General features: G+C 41.8%; 1 protein-coding gene across 18 annotated transcripts in view; it reads left to right on the forward strand.

Annotated features, from left to right (window-relative positions):
* MAGI1 (membrane associated guanylate kinase, WW and PDZ domain containing 1) overlaps nt 1-17,817 on the forward strand; it is a 640,650-nt gene that overhangs the window by 591,903 nt on the left and 30,930 nt on the right. For 13 of the 18 annotated variants that reach the window (XM_019984506.2, XM_019984508.2, XM_019984507.2 and 10 more), the window contains 3 exons: nt 1,481-1,512; nt 11,984-12,200; nt 15,793-15,876. In XM_019984506.2, the coding sequence (XP_019840065.1) occupies nt 1,481-1,512; nt 11,984-12,200; nt 15,793-15,876 (333 nt within the window). The remainder of the gene's footprint in view (nt 1-1,480; nt 1,513-11,983; nt 12,201-15,792; nt 15,877-17,817) is intronic. The other 5 variants (XM_019984502.2, XM_019984503.2, XM_019984511.2 and 2 more) reach the window with 1 other exon arrangement.

Here is a 17,817-nt window from a genome sequence, read left to right on the forward strand (position 1 = left end):
GGTGGGCCCTGGGATTCTGCTCTGGTAAGAAGTTGCCAGGTCCTCCATGTGTGCTCTGAAGTCCCAGAGCCACTGTGCCAGACCGTGCTGACCTCCTTTCAGTGAGATGACAGTCCATCCCAGAAGAGTGGCCCCGCTGCCCATGGGGCTGAGCAGCCCCGCCACGCCCTCTTGCAGGCCCCATTAGCAGTGCTCCTCTGCACTTCCGCCTACTCACCCACTTCCGCCGCCTCCCCCTACTTGCATTGGACTTAGCACGCCTCGTGGTTTGACAAGTCACTTCTAAGTAGAGGTGAAATCATCACTACCTACAGATCGTGTTCCAAAAAAGGTTGACATTTCCGGTGCAAAGTCATCAGATCCCAATACATCAGGACCTGTATTGTGCCTAACACAGGTGGAATCTGCGTTTTGCAATCTAACCTTGGCTCAAACCAAAAATTAAAAAAAGAAAAAAAGAGAGAGGACAGCTTGCAGAAATGATTACTTTTTAAACACCGATAAACGCTGTGCTTTTCCTTTCCAGCCCTCCTTGGCCACACTCTTCTTGGTGACAGTTTTCCCATAAGTCTGCCCCTAATGGCTGCTGAGTTTCCCAGAAGTGAGAGCAACGGTCCCTTTCAGCTCTCCCTCTCCCAGTAAAGACAGTGGGGGGGTTTGGAAGAGCCTGCTAGGATCTGTGAGCACCTTTTCTCCTCTGCCTTTCTCTTTCTACATTATTATCTTTTTCTCTCAGCACCATGAAATTTCTCTTTTTACTTCCTAACCATCTGCTTTCGAGGGGCTGGTCCTGGGAAACTGAATAGGAGTGTACTTGCACGAGTGACGTGTGGAGAGGTGTGCCATGATCCAGAGGGGTTCCTAGACTGGCTTAGGTTTGTGATCTGTATGTGCTGGCAAAAGAGGATCTGTCTTTGTTTTGGTATTCAGCTCATCCAAATAAAGAAGGCATTTCCTCTCCTAAAAGGCAGGGGGGAAAAAAAGACTGAGAAAAAAATTTCTTTTTTAATTTTAACCATGGACTCCTCTGAAACTAAATATACACCCCCTTCCTCTGTCCTGATTGGTCCTCATCAACTGACAAGTGGATCGTGTGGAAAGGAAATATCTTGGACTTAATTGTAAGTTAAGTCTCTCTTAATCCAGAAGAGCATTTGAGATTCTGTCCAAGTGTTCAATTTCCCAGGCCGCTGAGGTCTGTGAATTTCTTTTCCCAGCCTCCAGGCTGCTGCAGTACAAGTCAGCATAGCTAATGCAGATAGATCTCCTGCCTCTCGCTCTCCTCCTCCCTCTGCTTTGATTCGATATGAACAGCCTGGTAACTCCGATGCTGGGGAGAAATCTGACATAACTCTGCAGATGGCTAGGTTGCCATGAAACACCTGGGGATTGTTCTTTAAGGAAAAGGTAACATTTATATGCTAATGATCTCTTCCCCCCCTCCCCCCAACCCCTTCCCTCCTTGTTGCATTTTTTCCAGGACTGCCAGTTCCCAAGAAGAGCCCAAAGTCGGTAAGGACTTGTCAGTTACTTGGTACTGGTTTTTTGGGGGGTGGAGGGTGGGAGGCTGGTGGTGGGAGGAGATGCTATCTGGCTGGACTTCACTAAATGTGTTTTAGAGTGGGTGGAGGAGACAAGAACCAAGGCTCATTTTATTAAGTTCTGGAGCTCCATTTGGTATAGAAGGTATTATCTGGGTTTGTCTTTAACTGTCCAGTGATTTGTAGGCAGGGTGCAGAAGCCTGGATAAAGAATGCACGTTTGTAATCTTCTCTGTATAAATGCTTCACAACTCTCATTCCAATGCATGAGTCTCTTAGATGTTTTAACTTGATATAAATGCTATTGTTTCTTTTGGGAGGAGGGAAAAAAAACCCTCCACCTGCTTCCTGAATAGCATTGCTCTCAACTGGTGTTTCCAGCCATTCACATGGGTGGATTCCCTCCCTAAGCTTTCTTATGCACTGGATGATAAATTATTTAAAAATTGTAAAGCCTGTAGGTTTACGGAGGAATAACTCTGTCCTGTGTATATGCCCATGCTCACATGGAAAATGCCCCAGAACTGAGAATAAGACATTTTCCCCTCTGTGGAAATGTCCTTTGTTGTTTTTCCGGCTTTAGCGGCATTATGCTGCAGGTATAGGATTCTTTAAAAAAAAAAAAATCAATGTTATGCTGTCCTTTCTAATCTGGTTTCCCTGAAGATGCATTACCTAGTTGACATGTTAGCTAATAGCTTAGAGGCTCTAGTGTTTTGCTTGGTGGTGGTGAGCTTCTACTCCCAGGGCACTGACAACAAATTAAAATGCTACTTAAAAACTCAAAATCTGGAACTCCGGTGCCTGTGCAATTGATCCAGGTGAAAGAACTTTTCCCAAATCTTTAACACCAAGATACAGAGAGAGGGGTGTGCTTCCTTGTGGCTTAGAATATTAGGGGGCGGGGGAGGGAAAATTGACAACCTTCTGCCATCCGGGAGCGGAGAACCCTTAAAAACTTTGCAGCTTATGTGCTGCAGCTGAATTTTTCCACCTGTCTCCAAGACTGGCAGCGAGAGGCAGAAGTTTATTCATGAGATGAGAGAGGGGGCTTCCTGCATTCATAAGCCCTGCTCCTAAGTTCTCCAAAGAGAAAAACCTGCAATAATTGATGTGATTCCAGTGGCATGATGCTATGGTGATGGGAACATGTGACTTTGTCTGCCTCCCTTGTCATTTTGTGTTAATGTCCAAGCTGAGAAGGGCTGGTCGGTGTCCGTGTTGGAACTATGGAGATTCCAAAGCCTCTGTGCGTGTGTGCATGTGCACACGTGTGTGCGTGTATGTGCATGCATATGTGTCTCCCCATCCCTGGGTCATAGTCCAGAAACCTTTTCAGCCTTCAGAAAAAAATAGAAGCACAACTGAGAGAGGTGTCACATGAGCTTGAGTTATCAGGAGTCATCCTTTTTTCTCCCCCGCCCCCTGGCATGCTGCGTGATGCATGGACTTACTTTATGCACTCCACATGAAATGGAGTCTTGACATGGAGCGTACTGGGGGAGAGAGCAGTTTGGCACAGGCAGGATGACATCAGTAGCAAGGTGTTCTGTGTTGTTTTGCATTCCATTTAAACTTGCTGTGCAAAAGGATCTTTGTAGATTCATTTGCATCTTTTTTTCCCCCAACACATTGTGGAATTTCCTGCTGAACTTAAAGGATATCAAACAGGTATAGGGGCCCGCATTCACCAAGTCAGTTAAGAATTCCCCATGACCGTTTATTTTTATGGAAGCCGTGTCATTAGCAAGCAGCAAACCAATTACTCAGGCTACATTCCTAGGGAAAAAGCCTCTCTTAACTGCTTTGCCCACAGTCTGCTGGCTCTTAATTACCACAAGCTAAGAGACTGGTGTGTTGCTGGGTTAGAAAAGAGCCAGCCCCCAGCCTGGGGCTTGTCCTTCCCTGGTTTCTCTGCCAGGACAGGGATGGTGGTTTTCACAGCATTGCTGGCACCCTCTGGCAGCTGCTGCACAAAACTGGGGGGGCTATCAGCCAAGGTCTGCTGTTGCCAGTTAGAGCCTTGCTAACATCTGTGATCAGTAGGAGTTCTGTACAGGTGGGTTGAAAGCTGTTCCCCTTTCCCAGTATGAATTTTGATGAAGTCCTGCCAGAGAGACAGATGACGATGAGATTTTTTTGGGTAGGATGGGAGGAAATCTGTGGGGAAGTTGAATGTCCTGGTTCCAGAACGCCATTCCCATAGTGACAGACAGACAGGCTGCAGAATGAAATGTACACTGTCTGTGCCTGGGTTATGATACGCTGAGAGTTACTGTTAGTTCTGAGATACACTGTCTGAACTGAGGATGGTGTCTGTTCTTTATTCATAGAGGCTCCTGATATTGTTGACTTGCTCATGTGACTGACAGCTTCCTTTGCCCTCATATCTTTTTTCCCCTAAAATTTCAATAATTAAGTAGTTGGGGTTTTTTTAGAACGGAAGGACTTCTCTTGTTTATCTCATTTCCCCTCCTGGATAGTCTCTGTAACTTACTCTCAATCAGCAATTTCACCTACTAGGTTTAGTGTAAATGTTAAATTTATGGTTTATATACTCATGGGGGACAATGGTGGTGTCTTAATAAAATCTTTCTAATTTAATACCTGGACATCCATATAGCATCAGGGATTTTTCTGCCAAATGGCAGAGACAAAAATAAGACATATTTGCTGTCAGGTTTTAGTCCTCACTGGGAAACATTTGGTGGCCCAATTTAATCATCTTGACTGGAAACTTGTTTAACAGAGACTCTGTCAAAATCGCACACAAGGATTTTGTGTGTGAGAATTGAAAACTCTCAGTATCACACTAAACCCTGAATTTGAAGTCAGTGTTCACCTAGGTTTGTTCGATAGTTCATTTCCCAACCGTTGCTTTCTTTTCTCTCTTCTTTCATCTGCCCATCTAGCCATACATTTCTCTTTTATCTACTCATCCTTTCATCCATCCATTCAGCAAGCTGGTGTTGAAAAACTACCAAGTGTCAGGGTTGGTGTGAGCCACTGGAAATGATGTAATAAATAAGATGGTGCCTTCTTGGAGCCTACAAATGATTTATTGATTGCTCCTTTCAAAAAAAGGATGCCCTGTCACAGATCAGTAAAAACTTTCATGCATTTGTTCCATCAATGGGTATTTATTGGGTATCTCCTATGAGCCAGACCCAGACCCAGGAACTAAAACAGAAAACATTCAAGCCCTCATACAACTGGAGAGAGAGAAAAAGACAAATCTATACTCACCGTCTTCATGAGGCCTAAAGTCTGATGAGCATGTATTTTTAAAAGGTAGCCAAGCAGATATACAACATTGAACAAGTATACACGTAATAAAAGTCATTGAGCGCTTAATGATGATAACCTTAGTGAAGTAGTCATCCAAAGCCATAAAAAGCCATTTGAAAAATTGAGTTAGATGCTGTGATGGGGCTATGAAACTCTTCTGAGTTCCCCAGCAGCCTATGCAATGTAGGTAACCACATTATTTACTTATCTTTTATTTTCAAATTAAAAAAAAAAAGCATAATGTGTTCACTAAAGAGACAGTATGTTTCTAGTTTTGAAAAAAAGTTCTCGCACAAAGTTTTCCTGCTACTGCTGTTGCTAAGTTGCTTCAGTCGTGTCCGACTCTGTGCGACTCCATAGACGGCAGCCCACCAGGCTCCCCCGTCCCTGGGATTCTCCAGGCAAGAACACTGGAGTGGGTTGCCATTTCCTTCTCCAATGCATGAAAGTGAAAAGTGAAAGTGAAGTCGTGCAGTTGTATCCAACTCTTCGCAACCCCATGGACTGCAGCCTACCAGGCTCCTCTGTCCATGGGATTTTCCAGGCAAGAGTACTGGAGTGGGGTGCCATTGCCTTCTCCAAAGTTTTCCTAAAGGACGCCAAATGATGGGCAAAGAAGTATCTTCAGTGAACACAATGGATGAAAGTAGCAACAACAACAGGTTTCTGTTCCACTGTTCTCTGTCCCTTACTCCTGGAAGGACTGCCAAAGACATAGTTGACAGCTAGTCATTAAAAAATACAAGAGAGAGATGTTAGGCAATGTACACAGTTAAGTAACCCAGCCTGAATCCGCCTGAATGCCGCCTCTTTCTCACATTCTCCGTTGCCTTAGTGCCCCGAATGCCACCTGACCCAGAACCAGGACAGTGGTACAGCCCACCTAAGTCCAAGCTGCAAGGAAAAGCAGTGGGAGAAGCAGATGGTAGAAGGCCTAGGGTTGCTTACGTAAGTCTTCTTGCCTCTCATTGCTCACAGTAGCTCAGACCCTCAGCCCTTTGGAGCCCTACAAAATAGACTTTGCTGTTGTATTTGACTCCATTAAAACATGCGTAATTCATTTTCATATTAATCAATACTTCCCTTTTCTTCTCCATTAACTCCTTCCTCTTTCTTGCTTTTTGGAAAAAAATCATTTGACTTAGACCCATAAATGATAAAAGAAAGAGAAAAAAGGACCGTCCTCTGCTTTGGCTTGTATTTGAGACTGATTTTGGAGCAACCTTTAATGACATTGGCCTAATACCTCATCAGCACTTGGAGTTTTTCCTGTTGTCCATGTAAATCACTGCAGTGGCCTTCAGTCTTGGCAGATACATGAACTGTAAATAATTTTGCTTTAAAAATGGATCAATTTGTCATTTTTAAGCCACATGAATTCTTTTCATCATTTAAGCACCTAAGTGCTGTCTGTATTAGTTTGCTCTTCTGAGCAAATATTTTCAGCTCACTTTATAAGTACCTCGACTTTGAAATCATTCTGTGAAATACTAATGAGCTGACTTTTTCCCCCGTTCCCATTTGTAAAATCCATTGCATCTTTCCAATTTCCCTGGCCTGTCAGTAATAAGGAAATCATTTGTTTTAGGGGGATTGGATCAGTGTTATTTTCAAAGGTCTTATGACACAAGTTCAAGGCTAGTGTGTGGCCAAGGACTTCCAAGGAGTTTTCAAAATTGAACCCGTTTCTTTCTTCCTAGTTGGCCCTGATGTGATACTCAGAAATAAAAAGTCTTGCTCCAAAAGTGTCCACCTAGTGATAACAGCTTGTGTTGGAGATATTCAGCTCAATATGTGGTACTCCTTTCCAATCGTTTATTTAAGCTGGAGACCTAAAGGTAGATATCCATGTCTCTAGGATCTCCTTTTCCTCTGCCTAACCATTCCTCCTCCCCTCTGCTCCTCCTCCTCCTCTTCTCCTCCTTTCAAGCTTTCAGCAATGCCTGTCAATCTGGCACCAAAGCGTCTTTTGACTTTACCTGTCCCTCCCCTTTGTCGCTGCTTTTCCCCTGGGGTAAACCACCCTCGGTCCTTCACCTGTTCTGTACAGTAGCCTCCTGACTGGTGTTATGCTTTTACTCCCATCCCCGCCCACATATTCTCCAGGTAGAAGCCAGACCAAACTTTCTGGAAATAAGTTGGCTCTTGGCACATCCCTGCTTTAATTTGTTAATGGAGTCTTCCTCCCCAGAACTGAGAGTGAACCCAGACTCCTTAGAGTAGCCCACAAGGCCCTTGCATTATTTGGTCTCCAAGTTCATCTCAGGCCACCTCTGCACCCCGCCTGCCCCCCAACCCCAGTGTGCCTCCATAGCCGTCTCTCAGTTCTTCTAACAGTTTAGGCTCCGTTTTGCTTTGCAGACTTAGCACATGCTGCTTTTAGCAATGGAATATTCTTCCAGAAGCCACCCCTTACTATTTTCCTAAAGGATGTTGCAGTATGTTGTCATCAGTCTGTGTTGATTATTTGATTACTGTCCATCTACATGCACATGTACACACGCACACACACGTACCTCCCCTAATAACTTCTCAGATAATATCTCTTTCTTACTTATACATTATATCTTTCAGAATCTGGCTCACAGCAGGCGATCAGTATATATTTATTGGATGAGGGAATAAATGTATGGCAGGTATTTACTCAAGAGGGGCTGTTCTGGGTGTTCTGTCATTGATGTTCTGGGTGTTTGCACCATCCATGTTCTTAGCATGCACAGAACTACTTCAGCATGTATGCATGTGTGGGTGCCAAGTAGCTTCAATCGTGTCCAATTCTTTGCAACCACGTGGACTGTAGCCCACCAGACTCTTCTGTCCATGGGATTCTCCTGGCAAGAATAATGGGGAGGATTACCATGCCCTTCTACAGGGGATCTTCCAGACCCAGGGAATCCAACCCATGTCTCTTATGTTTTCTGCAATGACAGGCAGGTTCTTTACCACTGATGCTACCTGGGAAGCCCTTGAAAGTATATCTTTAACTATTAATGCTTATTTGGGGGCCAGTTTCTCACCTAGAAAAATGAGGTGAAAGATAGTCATACTATCTTTGCATTTTTCTGATGCAAGTCAGATCCTGTGTTATAACAAGTTCAGAAGTAAATCTGTTCTTATGCCCCAAGTCTTCTGGGAGGTAATGCAGACTGTTGAAAGGCATACAAGATGACTTTAATTTGAGAGCTATATAAACATTGGTTTTCTCCTGGACAGTTCTGGACCTTAACCAAATAAAAGACAATGTCACAGCTAATTAACATGTTCTCAGAAAATAAAAAGGTGTATTTTGAACTTCTCTACACCCACCGAACATAGCTTCAGAAAGTTTAGGTGCCAAGATATTAAATACAGAATGCATCTTCCAATTAAGTCATTTTTATAATTGAACTTGAGAAGAAACATAAAGCAAGGTTAAATCTTATCAGGGAAAAGTCCAAAAAGCTTCCAGATGCTCATATGTTTAGCCCCTGAGGGTAGGTTAGAATTATTCCAATTAGTGATAGGTTAGTGGTGGCATAGTTTTTAAAGCATATTCTCAGGATGCTGCTTTGCTTTGATTTTCCACATTTAGGAACAAAGTTTAGATGGGATTCAAAGGGGATGCAGAGGTGCAGTTTGATGGAGAGGCAGGTTTGCAAACTCAGTCTGGATCATATCTGTCATTTTGTGATAAATTGGACCTAAATGTGTCCTTTATGGGAAAGTTGAGAAAAGGTGATAAAAATTTTTAAATGGCCTAAGCCATTTCCAGTAAACTTCATTTACACTCTTTGGTTATGGTGAGGCTGTCTCTTTAGTTAAACACAAGATTTCCAGGTCCTCCATGTCAGATCTGTTACACTGGGATAGCCATCAGAGTGTCTTGGAAACCCCTGAGGTGACAGACAGAATCTCTGTGCATGCCTTTGTGGGCATGTGTGTGAGAGCACATGTGTTCTCTGTTGGAGAAATGTCCAAACTCTTTCAGTGGGACAGGGCTGTCGGAAGAAGGGTGTGAGGTTTCCCTCAGGTAATCCTGTAGTGGCCCTCACAGGGTCCCAGAGGCTTCATGAAGAGGAGCCTCTGTACAAAGGATGTGAGAGCTTCCAGAGTCTGAGTCCGACTTTAACCGTAAACTGAACTTAGTGATAATGGTCGGAACCCACATCTGTCATTTGCTACTCGTTTGAAAAGCTGGGAAAGGGAGGGCATTTGAAGAGAAGGATGCAACTCTCATGGTAAACCCAGAGGTTCTTCATCTATTGAATTGTTTGCTTTCACTTTTATTTATTTATTTTAAGTTTTTCACTTTTTTATTAATTCAGCTATTTATTTTATTTTTTAAAATTTTAAAAAATTAAGTTTATTTTAAATAATTTTAAATTATTTTAATTGGACACTACTTTACGGTATTGTAGTGGTTTTTGCCATACATTGACATGAATCAGCCATGGGTGTATATGTGCCCCCCATTCTAAACGCCCCTCCTGCCTCGCTCCCCATCCCATCCCTCAGGGCTGTTCCCGTGCACTGGCTTTGAGTGCCCTGTTTCATGCATGGAACTTGGACTGGTCGTCTTTTTCACATATGGTAATATACATGTTGCTTTCACTTTTAAAATATCATTTTCCTCCTCGTCCACGTGGTAGTCACTTAGTTCTGTCCAGTTCTTTGCAACACTATGGACTATAGTCCACCAGGTTCCTCTGACCACGGGGATTCTCCAGGCAAGAATACTGGAGTGGGTTGCCATGCCCTTCTCCAAGGGATCTTCCCAACGTAGGGATCAAACCCCATCTCCTGAATTACAGGCAGATCTTTACCATTTGAGCCACCAGGGAAGCCCCCTCCCCCACTCCTTTCTAGGCGGGCGGAAACAAAACGCTTCCAAATTGTAAAAAGTAGAAAGTTACAGCCCCATTAATTCTCCTTACTAAGGTTCATTTCTAAATGAAAACAGGTTTACATTTGGTCTGGATTATAAAAACATTCTCTGTGCATTATGCAAGTAAGAAGTAGGCAGTACAGGAAAATACAAGAGGGGGAAAATTCCCCCCTAACCCAATATATTTTCTGTTTGTGCTGGGATGTTTACACACCCAAAATGGGCTGACACTGCACATATTTGTTTATAACGGAGACCCTTGTAAAGACTGCAGTGAAGAGAAAAACAAATTCCCATATATGTGTATAAGGGGGTAGGAGTGTATCCGTCATTAACATTTTTCTGACTCTGAACATCTTCAGCATGTCTCTAGGGGAAGCAAGAAGGCAGTATTGACCTTCTTAGGAAATAGAAAGGGGATACCTGGCCCTGAGAGCTGAATTCACCTTGGTGGGGGGCATTGTTGGAAGTTGGCAGAACCAGGTTCTGTCCCAAGTCTTGGAATGCTGATCCATCCAGGTCTGAACTGAGCCCCTGGTCCTCCAAAGGGAACGTGGTGATGTGGGGTAATGGTGATGGTTGTCCTTGCCGGTGTGTTTTCCTGACCTCTTCGTCAGCTTTTCCCTTGCGTCTGAGTGCGTTAAGCCTCTCATACCATTGATTACCAAGACTTCTTTGCTAGTTTAGAGTACGTTCCTCAAGTTTCTCCCACAGGCCACACCGAGTATAATTTTAAAGCATGTATTTTACCTTCATGAAACGCGTGCCCCATTTTCCTCAACTTTGAATCCTTGCTAAAACCTATATTCAGATCTGTAATCTGGAACAGTCAAGGGAAAATTAAGTTTTTGTCCTCCTTGACCTTACTTTGATGTTTATTTCAAAGCAAGGACTGGAAAGGGAAGGAGTAGAGGGACCTAAGAAGTAAATGAGAGGGACCTTGGAAATTTCCGTTGAGGTGGGAATAAAAGTTGGAGGCTACCTGGGGAGAGAGCAAGGAAGAATGATGTGATAGGACTGATCGTGAGGCCAAGGGCAAGAGTTTGATACTATAAAGAACATTAGGGAACTGGAATGTCTAGGTCAGAGATCTTATAAGCTACTTGATAGGCTACACAGAATCTATAACACAAGCTGGAGATGCCCTTTTACTATAACTGTAGGGATAGTGTGCTGTAAGAGACAGGACTCCAGGATTTTTCTTTTGAATGAGGAGAACACACACCTGGGCTTACCACATCTTTCGCTGGAGAAAATAAGAGCAGAAATTATTTTATTTCCCATCCAGTATTTTTCCTCCCACTAGATTTTGCTCTCCCTTCAGTGGTCCTTTCTACAAAGAGCATCTCATAAAATGGGAAGGGTCTTTTGCTGAGCATATTTTAAGGAACAGGAATTTGCTTATTCTAACTGAAATTCTAGTGAAACTCTGTGCCTTTGACTACTGCTTGGAGTTTGAACAAGTCAGTGCACATCTAAGAAGGCTTAGCCCTGGAGGTCAACCCATATATAAAGTTGGATCTTGGTTTTCAACCAACAGTAGTTATCAGGAGATCAGAGGTGAAATGTGATGCCTGCAAAACTGATTCACTAAGAATTATGAGAGCTCTTCAGATAGTAGTTATTTATATAGTTGTAAGTACAAGCGCACACATAATGCTAGGCATGGGTTGTTTTTTTTAAAGATCTGATCCTTATTTCTTACAGACTAGAAAGACTGATAGTAAACCCTTAACTAGAGGTTGGGTATTTTATTATTGAAAGATGGAAAATGCAGGATCTGAAGGAACCTTGTTAACCCTGATTTACTTTCTTGGATATTTTAGCCTTCTGTTTAAACCATGCATGATATTTTCTGTTAGATATTTGATTTTAAAATGACAATGTTTATGCAAGTATTAAGATGGAAGGATTTAACTCCTGAATAAAATTCTTTGTAATTAGAAAAAAAGAAGATGTTAAAACAGATACATCTCATAATAAACAAGCCTGGTGTCTTAGCTGAGAACCTGTGATGAAAATTGGATTTGTTTTCTGCTCCAGCCCTGAAAGCAGTATGTTTTGTGATGATGTCCTTCTATCTGGCCCACCCCTCTATCTGTCTGTCAATCACCTGGAGATTTATCTGCATTCAACATGAGCCCGACGAAGGTGGAAGCCAAAATGTTGTTGATAAATTTATGTATGTGTGCACAGAAGTGATGAACAAAAAGTGAGCTGATGGAAAACACCCACTCAGGGAACCAATAATAATCTTCTCTTCTTGCCCCTCTCACTTGCTTCCTTTCAGCAACCACTGGAAAGAAAAGACAGCCAGAATAGTTCCCAGCATAGTGTCGCCAGCCACCGAAGCCTGCACACTGCCTCCCCCAGCCACAGCACACAGGTGCTGCCCGAGCTCCCACCCGCCGAGGCCCCGGCTCCAGATCAGACCGACAATTCTGGGCAGAAAAAACCAGATCCTTTTAAAATCTGGGCCCAGTCCAGGAGCATGTATGAAAATCGACGTAAGTAGCACCCTGGCTCCTGTCTTGCCTGGACCCCATCTTGGTGCTCCAACTCTGTCTTGAGGGTTGTTGAGAATAGATTGTCAGTGTGTGAACAGGAGAGAGGTGAATCCGGGTGAAAGGTGACAGCATCTCAGAGCAGTGATAGAATCTGCTGGACATTCATGGAGGCTCTGTTCTGTCATCTCTTTGGGCGGGGTGGGGTAGTCATGGATGGTCATCAGATGAAGGGCCTGGGGGAAAAATGGCTTTATTTTTCCTTTCTGTTAGAAGAAGTGGCAGATAAGAACTACTGCCTCATTAATGCTTCCCTGCGTGGAGACGGTGGCCTCCTTCGAGCTCCTGTCTAGTGAAAGGGCTCTCATATACAATAGAACATAAATACGATTGGTGTGGATTACAAGAGTAATAAGAAGAAATTCAGTGCTTTTTTAGTGGTCTCTTGGTTTTTAAGAATACTTATAATGTTTTAAACTGTTATTAATCTTTCTAAACATTCCTTTCAAAAAGGAAAAAAACAAGCAGTGGGTATTTGTGCTTTAATTGTTCATGCTGTAGTTTTGTGTATTCCTTCAGCTTCACCTTTTTGATAAATATGAACTACTGTTGTCTTATTGGCTCTGATAAACTGAATAGTCCCTGGACTTTTTTTTTTTGCTTTTTATTATGAGATGATTTCCAAAGACTGTTCACCACAAATAATATTCATTTATCTTACTAAATCCATGTTCCTAAAAATGCTTTAATCTTAGGGCGTGCAAATAGACACCCCTTCTCCTTTTTTTTTTAGCTGTTGATTTTACTGACGTTTTTTCGTACGTGTGGTCAGGACAAAGTAACTATAAAGTACATGCACTTTAGATTGTCATGGGATAGGAGAGCATGTTTAATGAGGGTCTGCTAAAGGGTCTGATTAAAATTGGGATAGAGAAAGGAATCACTCTGTCCATCCTCATGGCCCCCACTCCCCTCAGCATAAGTGTCCTTTGGAGTCACAGCTGGGGTTCTCTCCGTACAGCCCTCTGGAGAGGCGAGACGCAGAGGTGATGGGGGCTGTGGGAAGTGCTACAGCCTGCTGCCCACCCACTTGGACTTGGCCAGGAGGCAGTCCCTGGCTGGCTGAAGCAGCTCCTCTGTGACCCAAACCGGACAGGAGAGTGAACCCAGCAACCTGTCTGAAAGCAGGCCACACTGCTGGGTGAAAGTCAGCACTTAGGGGACACAAGGCCTGTCTGCAGTCTTGGTGATGGTCAAGTGTTAGAAGTTACCCAGAGGTTTGTCTGTCTCCTTTTCCTCTCCAAGGGAGAGACATCATTACCTTCTCACTACAGTAGTATGTGGAATTAAGTACAGTCTTTTGGCTAAGGTTTCACTATGCTGGCAAAAGCCCGATAATTTGTGAAGGATTTATTTAGTCTCTGGACTAGAAAGACCCCTGGAGTATGCCTGACTTCAGGCCAGAAGAAATGAAGTTCCATTTGGAGCATCCCTTGTAAGCAGTTTTGCTAAACATGAACCTGGCGTCTGTTTTCACTGGGACTTCTCATTGATTGTAATTATTTCATTGAAGAAAAGTTTTTCAAAGAGTATGTTCACATTCCCTTCACATTTCCAAGCACACGGCTCCTCCAATCAATGACCCAACTTCAGCTGATGTGAAGATACTGCTTTATTGACCATGTCCCTGCTCTTCTCAGTTAGTACATATTTATGACTGAGTTTCCCATGTATGAATCTTTTTGCAGTAAAACAAATTGTGTTCTGAAGTGCTGGTGAGGGCTACATGGATTGACAGACAATTCTAACACACCCGAGGAACACAAGGCTGTAGCTCAGATGCCATTTTTACCTTGATGGAAATGGTATTTCTGTTATATCAAGCGGTATTTCTATTATATCAAGACTTTGGTATTTACTTTTTTAAAAGTTTTCACCAGGAAAAAAAAAAAAAACTAATTCTGCCATAGCCAGCTGCTCTAAACCTAGAATGAGAAGCAGACCGAAACATTTGGAATGGTGCCTCTTTAGGCCTTGACTTTCTAGGACATCTAAGGAACAGGATCTAGCAGCACAAATGAGAAGCAATTTTTTTGTGTGTGTGTGATTAGAGGCTCCATAATTGAGTGATCGTAGAACCTAATTGATGTTAAAATTCACACGGATTTCTTCCTCACAACTAAATGAGGATAATGATAAGATTTCTCTCTCCATGTTATTCAGTATCTATCACAGATTTTTTTTTTCTTCACAATATCTATTGAATGAACCTACATTAGTCTTGTCTTTTAATCAGTATTTTGCTTTATTCCAGATCAGTTTCTGCCATTCCCACAGGCTGTTTCTTAATCTGCTTTTTTGAAAAAAAGAAAAATTGCAACATGTAGCCGCATTAAGTGTGATTCCCTGCCCCTCCCTGCAAGGCAAAGTACTCCAGGAAAAACAGGAAAATTAAAGTCAACGGGAGCACCTTCATTGTACCCTTAATTTATCCCCCTTTTGAGGGGGAAATATATTTTCCTTATATTTCATTTTATTGTGAAGGGCGGTGTGAAGATTCTTAACCAAGTCTCTGATCCAGTTCCTTCACATGGTATGAATGCCATGAATACCGCATTCTTTATATGGCCATCTGTCAAAACAGCAGTGTCCAGATGAATCAATCTGAATTACAGATGTGTTAATAAATCCCTTTGATAAACTTAAATGTTCAGTTAAAAACAAGCATGGAAGTCCCTTAAAAGTCACATTGACTGTTTTGTATTTTTTCTAGATTACATGGCAGTTGTGCATATCTTTAAAAAATGACATTGATGAAGTCAGTTATTTGTAAATGTTCAGGAAGAGCAGCTGGTATCCACTAGTGTTTACTACAAAAGAAAATCTAAAGCTTTCACTTGAAACTTTACCTGTTCGCAAGAGAGTTGGGAAAGAAAAAATGACAAAGCTGTCATATTAACCGGCTTACACCTGTCCCTTGAGAGACATGCTTACTGATCTCGAATTGGTGTACAGCTCCTTTATCATGGTTTAAGAAGCTTGGAAGCTCTAGATTCTAAGAGCTATTGTGACAGTTCTTACTTGTGTATTTGTTCAACTCTTGGCCAGATGTGATGACTTGTGTCACTAAATAACATAGTATTTTGGTTGAACTGCCAAGAATACATCTGAACAGGTATTAGTCAAAGAATTAATCGCATCAGAAACTTGATACTATTTTAAATGACAAAAGCATGCTTACATTTTTCTCAAAAGGAAATAAGTGGTTTAGATAAATCTCAGGTTCATGACATGATTCAAACAAGGTCGTATGAGAATGGGTACTTTAGAGTATAATTAAATAGGAAGAGTCTTAAGATGGTAATGCTGGTTCAATGAAATTCTCAATGGTACTGTTGTAAATTCTAGCTTTTTGACGAGAAAAGTACCATGAAAAAGAAAAGACTCAAACTATAGTCTTTTAAAATCCACAGCAGCCTTGACCTTTACTGTGAAAGCTTAACTGCACATTCCTTATCAATCAAAACTAAATTAAAATGAAGTAAGAGAAAGCACATACATTAAGCTTTGCAAAATTGTGACATTAATATTCCAGCTATGTCACCTTCGCCTGCATCGGGATTGAGCAAGGGTGAAAGAGAGAGAGAAATCAATTCCACGAATTTTGGAGAATGTCAGAGTAAGGATCCGCTGAAAACTTTCATTTCTGTATTATTACTCATCCTGTTTGATGTTCCCATTGGTCTGGGGGTGGGAAGAAACTCAGAAAAAGGAGGGAAGAAAGAGGGATGCCAGGAACAGAAGTGTTTGGGACTTTCTTGTTGACCAAGCCTAGATCAAAGACAAGGTGAAGTAAAAAAGTGATAGGCATGTTGTAACCAAGTCTGCAAATATGTTGTGTGTCTGTAGTAATGGAGACACCAGGAGGGTTCTCTGCAAACCTGGTGATCCCATTGTCTCTAACGATCAAAGGAAGTCTTTTGACTGCTCTGTCGGGTTGTTGATGGCATTACAAAGGAAACGAGCTACTCTTCCTGTCCCCTGTACCAGTGCTTAGAATAAAGAGAGCTGGATGAGATTTTCTTAGCTCTTCTTGATTTAGACTGGGAAAAATAAAAAGGCGATAGTAATATCAGAAAGTTGGTTCTACCCTGCTACCTCCTAAAAACTTAATTCTAATAAAATCTTCCTGAAATGAAGAAGAGAACAAAAACAAACATTTGGGGGGAGTAGTTTAGAAACTGTAATGCCATTGGGAATAAGTGGCAGCAGAGGACAGAGAAGATAAAATAATTCTGTAATGTGTTTCGGTACTGATTGATCACCAAAGTTCTATATTTGGTACATGGTATTTGGTTGGTGGAAGAATATAATTGTCAAAATACTCAAGTTCAAGGGCCAAAAGACTTTCTTTGTAACTTATCTGTGTTTGTGTGTGTTTTCCTGAAGGTTCATTGTTTGCATCTTCTGCACCCTTGGGGTCTGTCACTGGGCATCTTCATTTTCAATCGGAAGCTCTTTAAGTAAATTTGCCGTTTGCTTATTTCTGAGAAGAATTTTTTTTCCCCAATGGGCTAAGCTGTTTGATAAGCCTAAGTCTGTTGCTACATTTGGTGTCACTATAGAATGGACAAGTGTTCTGGTGTTACATGATGCTGTGATAAAAATAAAAATTGGTCTGGGCTGGAGGTCTCTGCAGAGGTCTTTGCTTGTTCACAGAAAAGTTCAGCTATTTTCAGGCAGACTCTGCCAAGAACCTTGTGTTGGCTGGAAAGCACCCATGGTCTATTTTGGTAATAATTCTCCTGCTTGAGTGAACCTAAGACGGAGACTCAAGTTGATTTAATTTGTTGTTTCAATGAGGCTATTACAGCAAATACCCTTTAGCCAGCTACTCAAACAGAAAGAAAATATTGTTACCTTAGCACGCTCAAGAAAATACCATTCTCAAATTGTGTTTCTGGGAGTACTGTGATGTAGCTTAACTCCATGTACCATGGCGTCTGACAGCTTAGCCCAGGCAATTATAATGAAATGTGTTGGATAAGAAGATTCATTGAAAGCACAGCATTAAGATAGCTCAAGCACAAATATTGGATTCAGGCTCCTCTGACTTGGATTTACCTGTTCATTTAGTTTCTTTTCTCTTGACATATTCATTCACTGTCATTTTAAGCTTATGGGTGAGTCCCCAAAGTGGGACATCTGTCACCTGCTTGAAATCTGAAAAGCCACCTTCTTCTTCCCATTGCCATTGTACAAAATCAGAGAAGGTGGAAACTAAATTCTTAGTATCTACACACTCCTTTAGCCCCAAAGCCAAGGAATTAAAGAAACCAGAAATTCTGCAGAGCAGTATTTGAAAATCTCTTTTAGGATTCACAGCCACTAAATTATTTTTTTTCTCTTTAAATAAAAGATTGGTCATCTTATAGACTATAAAACACACTACAAATACACTAAAATATTAAGTAAGAATTAAATAGGAATAACCCTTTTTTATTACCTTAGTTAAGTCATAATGGTGTATAGGACAGTCTCATGTACAGTAAGCATGGTCTTACGGAAATTTCTTTAAACAAAAAATGAGATTTCCATTTCAAAACCCTGAACTGTTACT

This window comes from Bos indicus, chromosome 22 (assembly GCF_029378745.1).
Source record: "Bos indicus isolate NIAB-ARS_2022 breed Sahiwal x Tharparkar chromosome 22, NIAB-ARS_B.indTharparkar_mat_pri_1.0, whole genome shotgun sequence".
In the NCBI taxonomy this organism is placed as follows: Eukaryota; Metazoa; Chordata; class Mammalia; order Artiodactyla; family Bovidae; genus Bos; species Bos indicus.